Source organism: Glycine max, chromosome 20 (assembly GCF_000004515.6).
Source record: "Glycine max cultivar Williams 82 chromosome 20, Glycine_max_v4.0, whole genome shotgun sequence".
In the NCBI taxonomy this organism is placed as follows: domain Eukaryota; kingdom Viridiplantae; phylum Streptophyta; class Magnoliopsida; order Fabales; family Fabaceae; genus Glycine; species Glycine max.
In genome coordinates this window covers 4,438,132-4,456,813 of record NC_038256.2, presented here as the reverse complement: position 1 = coordinate 4,456,813, position 18,682 = coordinate 4,438,132, and the positions used below count along the sequence as shown (strand labels likewise).

The 18,682-nt window shown below is 33.7% G+C and overlaps 1 protein-coding gene across 1 annotated transcript; it reads left to right on the top strand.

Moving 5' to 3' along the window:
• The first annotated feature begins 1,969 nt into the window (after positions 1 to 1,969).
• Positions 1,970 to 12,850, top strand: LOC102669380 (protein MAIN-LIKE 2-like). The gene is made up of 5 exons (XM_006606597.1): positions 1,970 to 2,261; positions 2,339 to 2,472; positions 2,557 to 2,835; positions 3,043 to 3,111; positions 12,551 to 12,850. Exons 1-5 carry the CDS (start codon positions 1,970 to 1,972, stop codon positions 12,848 to 12,850), a joined length of 1,074 nt encoding a protein of 357 aa, XP_006606660.1.
• Positions 12,851 to 18,682: the final 5,832 nt, after the last annotated feature.

Here is an 18,682-nt window from a genome sequence, read left to right as displayed (position 1 = left end):
TACTTCTTCCGGAAGTTTTTTTTTTAAATATTGTTTTGTATTTTTTTAAATGATTGATTATTTTATTTTTATGAATTTTTGTTAATTGGTTTTGTTTATTTTTTATATGATTTTAGTTGAGTATTTTACTAATTATTTAATTTTAAATTAGTTATGTTTTTTGTTTATAAATGAAGTTGTTTATTTTTATAAATAAAGTTGTGTGTGTTTTGGAAATTTTATTTTAAATACTATTTTTTTTATAAATAATATAAATTAAGTTGTGTATGTTTTAAAAAAAAATTTCCCATTTTTGTTTTATTTTTATATATAATTTTAGTTGTGCATGTTTACTAATTATATATTTTTAAATTAGTTATGTTTTTTTGTTTATAAATAAAGTTGTTTATTTTATTATAAATGAAGTTGTTTTTTTTATAAATTAATTTGTGGCTGTTTACTAATTAATTATTTTTACATTAGTTGTGTTTTTTTTTTATAAATGAAGTTGTTTATTTTTTTTAAATTAAGTTGTGGATGTTTACTAATTAATTATTTTTACATTAGTTGTGTTTTTTTTATAAATGAAGTTGTTTTTTTTTTAAAATTAAGTTGTGGATGTTTACTAATTAATTATTTTTACATTAGTTGTGTTTTTTTATAAATGACGTTGTTTATTTTTGTGTAAATTAAGTTGTGGATGTTTACTAATTAATTATTTTTACATTAGTTGTGTTTTTTTTTATAAATGAAGTTGTTTATTTTTTTTTTTTAAATTAAGTTGTGGATGTTTACTAATTAATTATTTTTACATTAGTTGTGTTTTTTTTATAAATGAAGTTGTTTATTTTTTTTTAAATTAAGTTGTGGATGTTTACTAATTAATTATTTTTACATTAGCTGTGTTTTTTTTTATAAATGAAGTTATTTATTTTTTAAAAAAATTAAGTTGTGGATGTTTACTAATTAATTATATTTACATTAGTTGTGTATTTTTTTATAAATGAAATTGTTTATTTTTTTTAAAATTAAGTTGTGGATGTTTACTAATTAATTATTTTTACATTAGTTGTGTTTTTTTTATAAATGAAGTTGTTTATTTTTTTTAAAATTAAGTTGTGGATGTTTACTAATTAATTATTTTTACATTAGTTGTGTTTTTTTTATAAATGAAGTTGTTTATTTTTTTTTAAATTAAGTTGTGGATGTTTACTAATTAATTATTTTTACATTAGTTGTATTTTTTTTATAAATGAAGTTGTTTTTTTTAAATTATGTTGTGTGTGTTTTCAAATAATTTTATTTAAATTAGTCTTCTTTTTTTTATAAATAAACTTGTTTTATTTTTATAAAGAAAATTGTGTATGTTTTGACCGAAAAAAATACGTGTTCCACATGATTTGTAGATCATGACTAGAACACAAGGTTTAGGTCATGCTATAGGTAGAGTTATAGACAGAGATAGACAGGATGACCATGATGCAGTTGATGTTCCCGAGAGGCGTAGGCCTACTGCATCAGCCCGTAGGCAACGGGTTCATCAGATGACTCAGGATGTTCCTGACATGACTGAGGATGTCCCTGATATGGCTGAGGATGCACCTGAGATGATTGGGGACATATAGGGTGATGATGGTGCTAAGGAGTCACATTCTGATGATGCTAAGGGATTCCCAAGTGGGCCACGTGACCCATCAGTGCTGACATCATTTGCGAACCATGTTGCACACGCCGTTTGGAGTGGACAAGTATTTTAATTTGTTAATTATTTGCCATTGTTGATTTGTTTGTCATTAATTTTTTTTATAATTGTATAATTTGTACTTCAAATCAGGAACGTCCTGAGTTGAAGTTGGTGTCACATGGGAGGAAGGTGACATTGATTGGGAGGCCAGTGCTTGAGATTGAAGGACTGGTTGGTGCCACAGGATTAAGTCCACTGATCGGGTGTTCAGTTGTTACTAGCGATCCTGGACTTATATCCGCATTTATGGAGAGGTGGCACAGCGAGACTAGCATCTTCCACCTTCCGGTAGGAGAGTTGACGATCACATTGAATGATGTGTCGTCACTCTTCCATTTGCCTATCACCGGCGCGTTACATAGCTTTTATGCTTTTTCTGTGGATGAGACGATATTTTTGTTGACCGAGTTGCTTGAGGTGTCTGCTGAGGAGGCTAGAGCCGAGACAACACGATCACGTGGGGCATCCGTACGGCTAGGATGGGTTCGAGACATCTATGAGATGAGATGTCAGGCCCGGCAGTGGATTGTAGCAGCTCGTGCTTATCTGCTGCACCTGGTCGGTTACATCTTTTTGCTAATAAGAGTGCAACATATGTTCATGTGGTGCACCTAGACGCTTTTCGCGACCTGGGTCAGAGTGGTGGTTATGCTTGGGGAGTTGTCGCGCTGGTTCATATGTATGACCAGTTAGATGAGGCTTCTAGGACCACTACACGACAGATTGTGGGGTACCTGACTCTGTTACAGGTAAATTTTGTGTTTTTAAATATGTTATGTTCGATTATGATTTAAACATGTTTTTATGTTATGTTAACCTCATTTTTTTTGTAGTGCTGGATTTATGAGTACTTTCCTAGTGTGCATCAGTGCGTCACAGATGATGCATACCAGGAGACGTCCCCACGTGCTTCCCGGTGGCTGACGTTGAAGGCGCATATGAAGGGAATCACAGGAGCACCGTACTGGGCACGTTGTGATGCTTTGACCGTCACAGATGTGTCCTGGTTGCCTTACACTGAGCATCGGGGGGTTAGGGCCTTTGAGCTGATTTCATCATTCCAGGGTCAGCTGAGATGGGGTCCTATGGTGGTCACAGCTCGACCGGAGAGGGTGCTACGATAGTTTGGTTACATTCAGAGCATCCCTCCGCCGCCTGTTAGTGCTTCATTGTCACATGATGATATAGATGACAGGTGGATGCATTTCGCGGACCACATACTAGCTGTGGGTGAGCTTTGTCTAGTGCCTGGGCAGGTATTTGCGGATTACATGAAGTGATTTTTTCGGATATCTCACCCATTCATGATACTGATCCAGGTAGGTGACCAGCCCAGAGATGCACCTGCCACAGACCCTGAGGAGTACATGCAGCCGTCCAGCCCCCAGGTTCCAGTGACATTTGACCCCCCTCCACATGCAGTGGTAAGATTATTTGCGCGTTTAATGTTTGATGAGTTGTTATTTATTTTAAATTTTATAATAAATGTTTTTAATGATTAGGATGGTCACTGCAGGCACAAAGTTATATGATATTATGCAGGATTGTCTCACGATCGCCCGAGGGGGTGCCAGTGCAGATGGAAGTGTCAGGGCACGACAAAGACGGTGCATAGAACATTGATTATTGTATTTATTTTTTTTTTGTAGTTGACATGATTTTTTGTATTTGTTACACTTTTTAGTTTAATATTGTTGACTTGTTTTGCACAGTTTATTATTTTATGATATTAACTGACGTATCGATCATGATTCCGATCTTGGTCCTTAAGCGAAGTTTTGGACTGTTTTAAATTTTTTTTTAAAAAAAAGTGAAGCTAAAATCATGAGTTTCGTTCGTAAGAATTACATTAAAAATAATTTTTTTAGAAAAGAGGCAGAAAATAAAAAAAATAGGAATCGGATCCTTTTTTTATGTTTAAGTACTCATGTTTGGGGTTTTTTTTCGTGGGTGTGCGAGTGGCGTAAGACATTGGAGGGGCACTATTTGTCATGTTTGGACGTCAAAGAACCCAAAAAAATTATTTCCGTTCCCTGGTTCCATCAAATAACACTTAAAAAAAGAGGCAGAAAATCCAAAAAAAATAGGAATCAGACCCTTTTTTATGTTTAAGTACCCATGTTTGGGGTTTTTTTTCGTGGGTGTTCGAGTGGCGTAAGACATTGGAGGGGCGCTATTTGTCATGTTTGGACGTCAAAGAACCCAAAAAAATTATTTCCATTCCCTGGTTCCATCAAATAACACCTAAAAAAAGAGGCAGAAAATAAAAAAATAGGAATTGGACCCTTTTTTTTATGTTTAAGTACTCATGTTTGGGGTGTTTTCTCGTGGGTGTGCGAGTGGCGTAAGACATTGGAGGGATGCTATTTGTCATGTTTGGATGCCAAAGAACCCAAAAAAATTATTTTCGTTCCCTGGTTCCATCAAATAACACCTAAAAAAAGAGGCAGAAAATCCAAAAAAATAGGAATCGAACCCTTTTTTATGTTTAAGTACCCATGTTTGGGGATTTTTTTCGTGGGTGTGCGAGTGGTGTAAGACATTGGAGGGGTGCTATATGTCATGTTTGGACGTCAAGGAACCTAAAAAAATTATTTATGTTCCCTGGTTCCATCAAATAACACCTAAAAAAAAGGCAGAAAATCCAAAAAAATAGGAATCGAACTCTTTTTTATGTTTAAGTATCCATATTTGGGGTTTTTTTTGTGGGTGTGCGAGTGGCGTAAGACATTGGAGGGGCGCTGTTTGTCATGTTTGGACGTCAAGGAACCCAAAAAATTTATTGTTGTTCCCTGGTTCCATCATATAACACCTAAAAAAAGAGGCAGGAAATCCAACAAAAAGGGGCACTATTATGGGATTTAAACACGCCGTAAACAGATAAAGGTTACATCAACGAAAAAGCAAAAAAATAAACATTGCATTCAGTTGTTTAGCGATGTCGCAGTCACCTCGTCTTCAAATTTCACAACATATTTAGTAAAGGCAGCTAAAATTTCTATTGGTCCATATTTTTTCCAGTAGTTAGATTGTACTAACACCTTCAGCAGTTCTTCGTTGCATATATGTCATAACAGTTTGACAACTAATTATAACTACCTAAAGCTATATTTACAATAGAATCGTAATAACTAGGCTTGCATGAATGTCGCAACCAAGGAAGATGGTGAGAACAAATGACAAAAAGGAAGAGGTTCCTGGTAGAGGATTATTAGACCTGATGTTCTCTTAGTCCATCTCCGATATTCTTAATCAAAATGTATATCAAAATCAGGTTCAGTCATCCCACTCATCAAAAGTTTCTTCTATAGTCTTTGAATTTTTTTGATGCTATCGTGTCTTTTCAAATTAAATAAGTGCTTAATTTTTTTTCTGTTTTTTATTTATTTTATTGAATGCTTGGTGAGACATGATTTTCTTTCAAGGCTTATGTACACTGGTTCTAACCCTACAAAAAAGTGGTGGGTTGCAATGGGCCATAGGCATGAAAAACTATTCTAATAACGACATCAATTTTAGTGTAAAATCATCTTAGAAAATCAATCATTCTAAAATGGTTTTGAATTGAAAATCATCTTAGAAACAAATGTTTTTTTAAAAAAAAAACCTTTTCTACTACAATTTATTTAAAAAACCGTCATAGACATGTACCTATACAAAGACGATCAATTAACCGTCACGGAAAGTATTGACTTTGGACGACATAGTTTTCAAAAATAGTTCAAAATTATCTTTTTAAGATCTTTAGAATCGTCCTTGAATTCATTATTTTTAGTAGTGTGTGTATGCTTGGCATTCCTAAGGACATGATGATAACAACGAATAATGGAAAGATTGAGTTGAGTTTATAATTATGGAGATTAACTTATATTATGGAAAAATTGCTTGTAGTATACTTTTTAAATAACTTTTTATTACTAACTGAAATTCACTAAAAGTTAGAAAGTTATATGGATTTCAATCTTAATCTAATAAGTCATACATGCGATTTTATAATTTTTTAAGAAAAGTCATCCAACAACTGTGTTAGTAACTGAATTTTGCAATTTTCTATAGCCTGAGTTAGTGCTAAATTTGGTAAAGATTAGTAGCTAGTGTAAACGGAAGGTGAACAATTTTTTGCTGATTAAGGAGCCAAATTAAGTGGAAGATGCTCATCGCCCATACTTAGTTTAGCTATTGAATTCTATGAATATTTCAGAGATCTGTTGAAAAGAAGTTGGTGGTGTTGCAGAACTTGGCTGTTTTCTGCATAAATAAGCAAATATGCAATTCAGCCTGTGCAAATTTGAGGGTCGAATTAAACTTATTTGTTGCATTGTTTACTTTAATAAAATAAGTAATTTTATATGTTTTTATTTGTTTAAACTATTATTTTTGTTTAAAAAATAATAACTTTTTACTTATTTTAAGAAACAAATTTAATCTGTTTTTTTTAAAATACTTGTATAAAAAACATTTATTTTAAATTTATTTTTTCTTAATTTAAACAAACTCACTCTTAATTAAAAAAAATGACATTCAACTACTATGGATTCAGTAGAAGTGGCAAATTTGACTAATAAGGATTCAGTAGAACTTGGTTTTGGTTCTGATCCGCAAACCTTCCATCCTCCTTCAGTGCACTTCTTTCCTATGTTGGATTATTCCCTTTTTGGGACTCATTCAGTGTACAAATTGGAAGAAATCAGTGTTACAACTAATGTCTCATATGAGAGATTATGTAGAAATTAATAAATAATTAAAAATTAAGAATTAAATTATAATTAGATTAAATAATGAAAATATCTAGAGATAATTGTTATTTGTTACTTGATTAGAATAGATAGAGGAGTGAATACCCACTAATGTAAAACAAGATTCTCTTCCTTGTTAAACCTTGTGGCCTCAATAATCTTAAGAGGGATAGGCTTAGAATGTAGAAGAAGCAACAACAATCAATTTAACAAGGTTCTTTAAACATGCTAGACACAATTGATTGCAACAAAATAAATAAGATAAGGGAAGAGAGAATGCAAACACAGTTTTATACTGGTTCGACCACAACCCGTGCCTACGTCCAGTACTCAAGCAACCCACTTGAGATTTCCATTATCTTTGTAAAATCCTTTACAAAGTCTGAACCACACAGGGACAACCTATCCCTTGTGTTCATATGCTTTACAACAAGAGACTCACAGTCTCTTAACCAATCTCATTGAATAAGAAGAATGGAAGAAGAATTCTCTCTTAGCATATGCATCCATAATGGATTTTAAACTTTATCAAATGGATGTTAAGAGTGCTTTTCTAAATGGCTTAATTCAAGAAGAGGTATATGTTGAACAACCCCCTGGTTTTGAAATTCCGGATAAACCAAATCATGTTTATAAATTACAAAAGGCTCTTTATGGTTTGAAACAAGCCCCTAGGGCGTGGTATGAACGCTTAAGCAATTTTCTTCTAGAAAAAGAATTCTCTAGAGGTAAAGTGGATACCACATTATTCATAAAGAGAAAGCACAATGATATTTTGTTGGTTCAAATATATGTTGATGATATAATTTTTGGATCCACTAATGATTCATTGTGCAAGGAGTTTTCCCTTGATATGCAAAGTGAATTTGAAATGTCAATGATGGGAGAACTAAAGTACTTTCTGGGATTACAAATCAAGCAAACTCAAGAAGGTATATTCATCAATCAATCCAAGTACTGCAGGGAATTGATCAAAAGATTTGGGATGGAAAGTGCAAAACACATGTCTACACCAATGAGCATTAGCTGTTACTTAGATAAAGATGAATCTGGTCAGTCTATAGACATAAAACAATATCGAGGTATGATCGGATCTCTTCTCTATTTATCTGCTAGTAGACCTAATATTATGTTTAGTGTATGCATGTGTGCTAGGTTTCAATCCAACCCCAAACAATCATATTTGAGTGCAGTAAAGAGAATCATGAGATATCTATTAGGTACAATCAATTTAGGATTATGGTATCCTAAGAATTCAACATGTAACTTAATAGGATATTCTGATTCTGATTTTGCCGGATCTAAAACTGATAGAAAGAGCACAAGTGGAACTCGTCAATTCATTGGATCGGCTCTTGTCTCATGGCATAGTAAGAAACAAAACAGTGTTGCTTTATCCACTGCTGAAGCGGAGTATATCTCTGCTGGAAGTTGTTGTGCACAGATTTTATGGATGAAGCAACAATTATCTGACTATGGCATCCTTCTTGATCGCATACCTATTAGGTGTGATAATACTAGTGCCATAAATCTATCCAAAAACCCAGTTCAACACTCTAGAACTAAACATATAGAGATTAGACACCATTTTCTTAGAGATCATGTCCTATAGGGAGATTGTGTAATAGAGTTTGTTGATACTAAGAATCAACTCGCTAATATTTTAACAAAACCTCTCCCCAAGGAAGTATTCTCCACTTGTTGTTCTGAAAAACTCTTCGAAAATTCGTGTTGTAAATCACATATATATAGACCATTGGTGGTCATGAAAAAACCTTTTGAGAAGTTGTGACTCTTAGACTTATTTTTCTGAAAGTCTTGTCTGGTAATCGATTACAGGATTTGTGTAATCGATTACAGCTTTTAAAATTTTGAATTTAAAACGTTTATTAACTGCTGGTAATCGATTACCAAAATTGTGTAATCGATTACATAGTCTAAAATTTGAATTCAAATTTTTAGTAGCTGTTGTAAAGCATATTTGGCCACTGGTAATCGATTACATCCTCTGGTAATCGATTACCAGAGAGTAAATCCTTTGAAAAACACTTTTTAATTTAAATTACTTGGCCAAACCTTTTGCTAATTCAATTAGGAATTCCCTTCCTAATATACTAGTGATCTTCTTGATGTTGTGACTTGTATTCTTGAAGTATTGTCTTGAATTTAAAATTGAAAAGCCCATTTGCATCAATTGCATCATATCATCATGATCATCATCAAAACACCAAAGGCATTTGCATCTACAATCTCCCCCTTTTTGATGATGACAATACAAGTCCTGAAATCAAGATTCAAGAGCAAGCAACAAACATTTGTATATATATAAAATTTACGTTTACTCCCCCTATGTTTTGGAATTTATGATCACTTGAGATCACTTGATTTCAAAGTTTGTTAAGCTTTTCTACACCCCATTTTTCTCCCCCTTTGGCAACATCAAAAAGCCAAAGTTCTTAAGAAGTAAACCAGAGATAATAATGGAATAGAAACAGATGAACATCAAAGTGTAAGGCATAAGCAACTAAACTCACAAATGAGAAATAACCAAACCATAATCCAAATAATTTAAAACCAAACCACAGAGTATCAAAGCATAAAAGTTGGAAATTCAAATTCTACAAGATAAATAGAGTACTTAACATAATAATTTAAACTCTAAGAAACTAAACAGCCAAAATACACGGCTTATAAGAGACATATAATTAGAAACTAAATTCTAAGAAGGTGGAGGTGGTGGTGGAAGATCGAAACTCTGACGAATGTATCCTACATCCTCTTCGAGCTGTGTGAGGCGAATGTCCATGCCGGCAAAGCGTGTATCTAATGAGTCGAAACGGTCACCAACATAAAAACGAAGACCCCGTAATTCGGAGAGGACTTCATTCATGAGTGCTGAATCATCGCGCTGAGGAGGAGGTGAAGGAGTATGCTCATCTTGAGGAGGGAGTGCATCCTTCTTCAGCCATTGACCATTTCGATCTTTACGATACCCAAAGGAAGTCACGGCACCAGCACCAATTGCAAAGGAACGCTTGACTTGAACAAATGGTTCATCATCAAGCGGAATTTGAAAATGACGCAGAAACAGAGTAATCAAATGTGGATAAGGGAGAGGTGCATTGGCCCGTAATGCCTTATGCATTCGGTACCGAACCAAATGGGCCCAGTCGATCTGACGACCGGTAAGAAAAGCCCACATAAGAATCAAATCCTCCTCAGAGGCTTGTGCTAAATTTGAAGACCGAGGAAGCAAAATTCTAACAATTATATAGTGCATGATGTGATTATCAAATGTTAATGACCCGGCCAGCAATCTACCGGTCATTTCAGCTTGATCATTGCAGACCATACGACGAGCATCATGACTCGAATAATCAAATTTCCAGTCATCAACAATGGTGCCCTCAAAAGGTGCACCTTGACTGGGTAAATTAGTTAAAGAAAAGAACAGTGATTGATCAATGACCATAGGAATACCATGCACCTCAGAAATAATAATGTCATCCTGAATTTTTACATTGCAGTAGAAGACCTTTACAAGTTCAGGATAATATGGCAATTTTAATGACATGAAATCAACAAGGCCATAATTTTGAAACACTTGATAGCAATCAAATGTTTCATCATTAAAGAATTCTACGTCTAGGTACTTAGGGTCTAAGATGATTCTAGAAGAAAACTGAGAAAGGTACCATAGACACTGATCATCGGATGAAAACAGTGTGGATGATCTTGGAGATGACAAAGAGGGATGAATAGGTGCTGTGGGTGCTTCGGATGGTCCGTGGCGGCGATGGGCAGCAGCAACGGTGGTGGAGGATGTTCCCTTTCTCTTCTTCGATGGTTCTGCCATTTTGATGAAGTTTGAGTGGATTTCAATTGGTGGAAGTGAAAGAGGAGTGAAAAAGAGGAAGATTGGGCTTTACGGGACGCGATTTGGTGAAGATTTGAGTAAAATACGAAGCTTGGAAGATTTAGGTATGGAGGAGACGTGAGGGGAGGCTGTGGCTGCGCAACAATGCTGATTTCGTGAGTATTTATAGACGAGAACGAGTTGTAATCGATTACAGGGATTGGTAATCGATTACAGGAGCAATAAGCCTTCTGGTAATCGATTACAGGATGTTGTAATCGATTACAGGTTGCCTGTTCATGTGTAATCGATTACACTGGATGATAATCGATTACCAAAGCCTATCCTAGGCTAGTTTCTTAAGAGAGTATCTATGTTTATGCTAAAACACATCCAATATGATTAGTTCTAACTACTAATGCACTTAATTCAATCATTCAACTATTAAATACAAAGGAAATTATAAATTCTATCATAATAACAAGAATTTAAACAAGATCAATCAAAATAATCTATAAACAATCAATCATAAAAGTAAATTAATCAATCAATCCTTATTTTTCTAAATTACTAACATCTAAAAGGCCTAATTCTCTTCAAGAGAAGAATATTACAATGAAGATCATGTAAAAATCCTTATAGATTTTGCAAGTGTTTGGCCAATGATTTCTTTTGAGAGAGCATTTGACAATGAAGTTCTTTTGGAATCTCTCTCATTGTCTTTTGAGAGGATAAGACATTTTTGCCAAGCAAAACTCTCTCCATAAAATTCATGCCTAAGTCACCTATTTATAGGCCTTTGATGGCCATTCACAAATCTAATGAAAAGATGTGACTGTTGACAAATTTTCTAAAAACTTTCCACTGGTAATCGATTATAATGTTTGTGTAATCGATTACACAGTTATAATTTGAAGGGTTATGACTTTTGAATTTGAATTTCCAAAGTTCCGTTGCTGGTAATCGATTACAAACATATGGTAATCGATTACATGTTGAAAATTTAAATTCAAAACCTTTTTCAACAGCTATTTCTTAACCCTGTCTTCTGGTAATCGATTACACTTCCTGCTAATCGATTACCAGAGCCTTGCATGTCTTGAAAGCACTTTGTTTTAAGGCAAGGCTTGGTCTTTAGTGAATCTTGAAACAAGGCTTTGTTTGTTGAAGCAATCTTGAATTATTCTTAAAGCAAATGCTTATCATTTGAAGCAGTCTTGTTAGATTCTTCTTTGACATCATCAAAATCATGTATACATACATTCACATTCCTGACAAAAAGTGTTATCTCTAATGTCATAGTCATCACGAACATAAAGAGACAAAAAAAAAATCAAGAAAATGAAATTTTATTTCACTCCTTTTCCAATGAATTAAAGTGCACAGAAGATAAGTCTCACTTTGAAGAAATGTATGCAATGTTTATCTATTATTTGTAAAAATTATATATTTTAAGATCTTATTGATTTCCTGTTAATCTCAAAAACCCTTAAGATTTACATGTGAAATCAAAGTATAGGTTTCAAATTTGTGTCTTTTCACACACACACACACACACACACACACACACACACACACACACACACACACACACACACACACACACACACACACACACACACACACACACACGCACACACACACACACGCACACACACACACACGCACACACACACACACACACTCTAGTTAGAATTAAGTGTATGATGAATTTGTTAGTCATCAAAGTAGTCATATAAAGTTATTTAATTTTAAATTAATAATTATTTCAATTACCATAAAATAATGGATGCTAAATTATATGATTATTGCTTTATGGGTACATTACAATTTATTATTATTATAAGACATTTATGGATCGTCCAAAGGATGATTAATTATTCTTATAATTAATGAATGTAATTGTAGGTGATTTGTGTGTATCATTGATTTTATTTATATACTCAAAGGTAATTGGTACATATTTAATTGTCAAATAATGTTAAGAATTTTACTAGCATCATGTTTGTATGTTGTGTGTTGGTGTATCACCTAAAGGATAACATCAATATAAACTGATTGTTATTTGAATGAATTATACGTATGACATGTGTTTTATGACTCAAAACACTTATGTGAATTTTATTATGCAATACATGTTCCCAATTCACTGAATTCTCATGTATTGCATAATAAAATTAAGCTCTCCCAATCTGTGTCAATTTTTAATGGGCTTAACTTCTCTGATTGAATTAGCAAGTCCAATTTCACCTCAGTGTATTGGATCTTGATCTTGTTATATTGGAAAAGAAGTCTGTTACTATTACTGATGCTAGTAGCAATAAAGAGAAAACTCATTATAAAGCTCGCGAAAGATCTAACAGATTCAACTTAATGTTCATGAGAATGATTGTTGTAGATGGTACTAAGACAACTCTCCCTAAGATCGATAGAGCTAAAGAGTTTATGGGGTTAGTGGGAGAGCGCTCTCAAACAGCTGATAAGTCTCTTGCAGGAACATTAATGAGTATACTGACCACCATGAAGTTTGTTTGATGGTTCACGTACTATGTATAAGCATGTCATTGAAATGACAAACATTATAACAAGACTTAAGACCTTCATAATGGCTGTGAATGAGAACTTCCTTGTTTAGTTTATTTTGAACTCATTATCGTCTTAGTATGACCCATTCCAAATGAGCTATAATACCATGAAAGATAAATGGAATGTGCATGAATTGCACAATATGATAGTTCAAGAAAAAACGAGGCTTAAGAATCAAAGAAGTCACTCAGTCCATTATGTAAGTCACCAAGGGAATCAAGGAGCTGGAAGGAAATTTGTGAAGAAACATGATAAAAGCAAAAATCCATTAAAGATCAATGACAGCTCTTTGCAAATCCAGAAGAAGGTATCCAAGGGCAATAATTGCCATTTCTGTGGGAAATCTGGCCACTTCCAAAAGGATTGCCCAAAGTGCAAGTCTTGGTTCGGAAAGAAAAGTGAGCTTAATGCTCATGTATGTTTTGAATCAAACTTAATTGAATTTCCTCATAATACATGGTGGATTGATTCTGGATGTACGTCTCATGTTTCTAATACTATGTAGAGATTCCTTACAATCCAAACCATAAGCCCAAATGAGAAGTTTGTCTTCATGGAAAATAGAGTGAAAGCTCCAATGGAAGCAGTCGGGACTTATCGTTAAAACTTGACATTGGACATCATTTAGATTTACTGGAAACTCTTTATGTACCTAGTTTATCTATGAATTTAGTTACATGATCTAAACTTGATGTTACTGGATACTCTTTTAATTTTGGTAATGGATGTTTTTGTTTATTTAAGCATAATCATCTCATTGGTACTGGTGTTCTTTGTGATGGTTTATATAAATTTAAATTAGATGATTTGTATGTCGAAACCATTTTAACTCTGCATCATAATGTTGGCACTAAATGTAGCTTAGTGAATGAACGATCTGTTTTCTTGTGGCATAAACGTTTAGGTCACATTTCTAGAGAAAGGATGAAAAGATTAATCAAGAATGAAATTCTTCCTGATCTAGATTTTACGGATCTAAATATTTGTGGGTTTTTTATGTTAATTCTTTCGGATAGGAAAGATACTTTATCACCTTCATTAATGACTATTCACGCTATGGTTATGTCTACTTACTGCATGAGAAATCTCAGGCAGTGGATGCCTTAGAAATTTACTTGAATGAGGTAGAAAGACAATTAGACAGAAAGGTGAAAGTTGTTAAGTCTTATAGAGGTGGTGAGTATTACGGAAGATACAATGAAACTGGACAAAACCCAAGCTCATTTTCTAAACTCCTTCAGAAATGTGGCATTTGTGCACAATACATCATGTCTAGTACACCATAACAAAATGGTGTATCAGAAAGGCGTAATAGAACTTTAATGGATATGGTTAGGAGCATGTTAAGCAATTCAACTTTACCCGTATCTTTGTGGATGTACGCCTTGAAAACTATCATATATTTGTTGAATAGAATTCCTAGTAAGGCAGTTCCAAAGACACCTTTTGAACTATGGATGAATAGGACACCCAATATAAGGCACCTGCATGTTTGGGGTTGCTAGGCAAAAATAAGGATTTATAATCCACAAGAAGGAAAATTGGATGCAAGACTAATCAGTGGATGTTTCATTGGTTATCCAAAAAAATCAAAGGGGTATATGTTTTATTATCCTAATCATAGTATGAGAATTGTCGAAACTAGAAATGCAATGTTCATTGAAAATGGTGAAATCAGTGGGAGTACAGTTCCGCGAGATGTAGAAATTAAAGAAGTTAGAATCCAAGTCCCGTTAGCTTGTGCCTCTAGCAGTAAGGTAATTTCTCATTTAGTTTTTGCTCCAAACAACAATGAAGAAGAGCAACACAATAATGAACCCATGATACATAATGAACCTATTGTGGAAGAACCATAAGGAGTGGCATTAAAGAGGTCTCAAAGAGAAAGGAGGCCAGCTATTTTGAATGACTGATAACTGTGAAAATTAGGTTTAATTGATAGTTAATTTTGACTAAGAATGAGTAGAATTCCTTTACTTTATTGTTGTTTTTAATGAAATAATGAGGAATTTAATATCATGTTAACTTTTTACCAACATGATTCAAAAGAAGAAAATTACAAGTGCTTTGGAGAAAAATTGATGCAAAAACTTGAAGAAAAAACCTTGAAGAAAAAGTTGAAGATGGGGACTGCTTGCTTAGCACACAAGCTAGGCTAAGCGCACCTCCCCGCTTAGCGGTCAAGCTCAAGCTTAACGCGACGAAGGCCGGCGAGGAAGCCTAAAGGTGCACTTAGCATGAAATCCTGCGCTAAGCGCGTAATCACCTCGCCAAGCCCAGGCACTACCGCGCTCAGTGCATGCTCACCTCGCTAAGCCCAAAAGGTCATGCTTAGTGTGAGGTCGCATGAATTTTAAGCTACCTTAGGCCTATAAAAGGAGTAGGAAGCAAATGAGAAAGGCATCAAGACTCGGAGCTCTCTATTGAATACACCCAAAGCTTGAGCATCTCTCATAGGGGAAACCCTCTCTCTTTAGCCATTCTTCCCTCTTCCTTTATCCATCCTTCTTCTTCTTCCATCTACATCAGCCCCTAAAGTGTAAAACCTCTCATGACTATGAGAGGCCAAACCCCCATTGTTGGGATCCTAGCAGCCAAAGCCCTTGTAATGTAATCTTTCCTTACTATCTATTGAATGCAATGTCAATTTTTATTATTTCCTTCTTGTGCTTTATTTTCATTTCTATGGTTTGATCATTCATGCATCTTTTTAGGGATTAAGCATTGGAAAGTGTTTAATTTCTAAAGAACCAGGAAAGGGCATCTAAACAAATCATTGTTAGGGATAGAGTGGTCTTGTTTAGCCTATGCATACATCTCTAAATTTCATTCAATTTACTGTTTTATCTCTGCAAAGGGATTTGGGAGAGAGAATAGATAAATTAGGCTCTTCAACATGAGGGATCAGGGTTGAGTATCTTAGTAGATGTGGGTGGAAATTGGAATAATATTAAATAGAGAAACACATTAACATTGCATCAAGGGTAGTTAAGCATGCTAGGCCCCAACATATTTAAATTTTGAAGTCATCTTTGCATTCAAACTTTTCTACTCTTCTTGTCTTTTACTCTTTAATTCATTATTTTCTATCTTTTAGTATAATTTGTTATCTCTTGCTTACAAATTGGGTATACGTCAACTCAAGTACAAACAAAGTCCCTATGGATTTGACACTCGGACTTCCGAGTAAACTTTACTACTTATGACAATTTGGTACACTTGCCAAGGAGTTAACAATGACTATGTGGTATACCTACATGAAACAAGAACAAACTTAAGCATTAATGATTATGATCCAGTCTCGTTTTTACAAGCTGTAAGCTGTGATAATTTTGAGAAGTGGTTAGATGTCATGAAAGAAGAGATAAATTCCATGGAACATAATGGTGTTTGGGACCTCATAGAATTGCCAAAGGGTTGTAAGAGAGTTGGTTGTAAGTGGATCTTCAAGACTAAACTTAACTCTCATGGCAACCTTGAACATTACAAGGCTAGACTTGTTGTTAAGAGATTTACTCAGAAAAGACGACATTGATTATAAAGAGACATTTTCACCGGTCTCATGAAAGGATTCTTTCAGGATTATCATGACATTACTAGCTCATTATGACTTGGGGATACATCATATGGATGTGAAAACTACCTTTCTTAACATAGATTTAGAGGAGAATGTTTATATGGACCAACCAATGGTGTTCTTAGTTAAAGGAAAGGAATACTAGTGTGCAAATTAAAGAAATCAATATACAGTCCTAAGCAAGCTTCCCGCCAATGGTATTTGAAGTTTAATGATACCATTGTTTCCTTTGGATTAAAGAAAAATACTATTGATTGGTGTATATAACTGAAGGTCAGTGGGAGTAAGGTTATTTTCTAATTTTGTATGTTGATGATATTTTGCTTGCAACTAATGATCTTGGTCTTCTTCATGAGACTAAGAAGTTTCTCTCTAACAACTTTGAAATGAAAGATATGGTTGAGGCAAGCTATGTGATAGGGATAGAAATATTCTGAAATAAATCACAAGGATTGTTAGGCTTATCTCAAAAAACATATATGAATAAAGTACTAGAGAGATTCAGGATGAAAAAGTGCTCAGCATCACCTGTTCCAATTTAGAAAAGAGACAAATTTAGTCTCGCACAATGTCCTAAAAATGATCAGAAACGAGAACAAATGGAAGCAATTTCGTGTGCATCAATTGTTGTTGCATCTACCATGGAAGTAGAAATTTGTAGCATGTTTTGAGGCTACAATTTAGGCTAATTGGTTGCGGAACTTTATTTTAGGGCTAGGAATTGTCGACAATATTGCTAGGCCGCTAAAAATGTATTATTATAACTCTACAGTAGTGTTTTTCTCTAAGAACGACAAGTACTCTAAGGGTATTAAACATATGAAATTGAATTACTTTGTCGTGAAGGAAGAAGTTCAAAAACAAAGAGTGTCAATAAAACATATTAGCACTTGACCCTTTGACCAAGAGATGACTGCCCAAGACATTTATGGAACATGTTATAAGTATGAACCTTATTGTTATTGATGATCATTAAGTGTAATTTACCTTATGCATTTTACTGACACTTTGAGCTCATTTATGATATGTTTCTGATTACCTATTCTCTAGGTTTGTATGCATATTTGTATTAGAGTAATGTTAACAGGTTTTGTCTTGAATAAAGATATTACGTTGGACCAATTATGTAATCCTAACTAATGGTCATTTTAAGGAGAAGACTAATTTGTAGTACATGGAAGAGACTATGTCGATTAAATGATGTACAACCGCCATGACTCGAATTGATTCCTACTATTAATCACGAAATTATGATGTATCCAATGTATAGAACGATTTAGTTATTTTAATGTGCATTATGTTAGTTTAATCTATTTATTTATTTAGTCCATAATGTTTGGTAATGCCACATGAGTCAAGTGGGAGAATGTTAGAATTAATGTATCATGTGAGAGATATGTGACTTATGTGGGGACTAATAAATAAATAATTAATAATTAAGGACTAAATTGTAATTGGGTTAAATAGGAGAAGTTTCTAGAGATAACTGCTACTTGACTAGAGTAGTGGTTATAAAGGGGTGAATACCCATTAACCTGAAACAAAGTCCTCTTCTCAACAAAAAATATTCTCTCTAACCCCTAGTCATTACGAACATAAAGAGACAAAAAGAATAGTTAAGAAAGTGAAATCTTGTTTCTCTCATCTTCCAATGAATCAAAGTGCATCGGAAAAAAAGTCTCACTGTGGAGAAAAGTACGCACTATTATGTATTATTTATGAGAATCATATATTTCAAAATCATAATAATTTCCTATAATTATTAATCTCGAAATCCCTTAAGATTTACCATTAATACATGTTTTGAAAATGGTGCTGGCAATGTAATTCTATCTCCTTATCAAACTATGCGTCTACCGTATAAGTTCTACATATTCAAAAGTTTCGATCGTGTTATATGCCTTTATCTGTTATAGACAAAATAGAAAAAAGTTTATAAGGTGGAAACTTAATATTTTTATTTGTTATTAATAATAGTAGAAATGGATTAATTATGTTTTTAAATCTTTCGTTATGTGCTGTAAAGTGTTTACTTAATTGGATTCCTTGTTATTATTTGACAAAAAAGGACATTGTTTGAATATTTAATAGAAAATGAAAAGAAATAAAATAAAATAGTTAAATGAAATAAAACTATAGTCTACTCGTAGCTTTTGTATTTTCTCGACTTACAACCTATATCTCTTTTTTATCTATCATTAAAC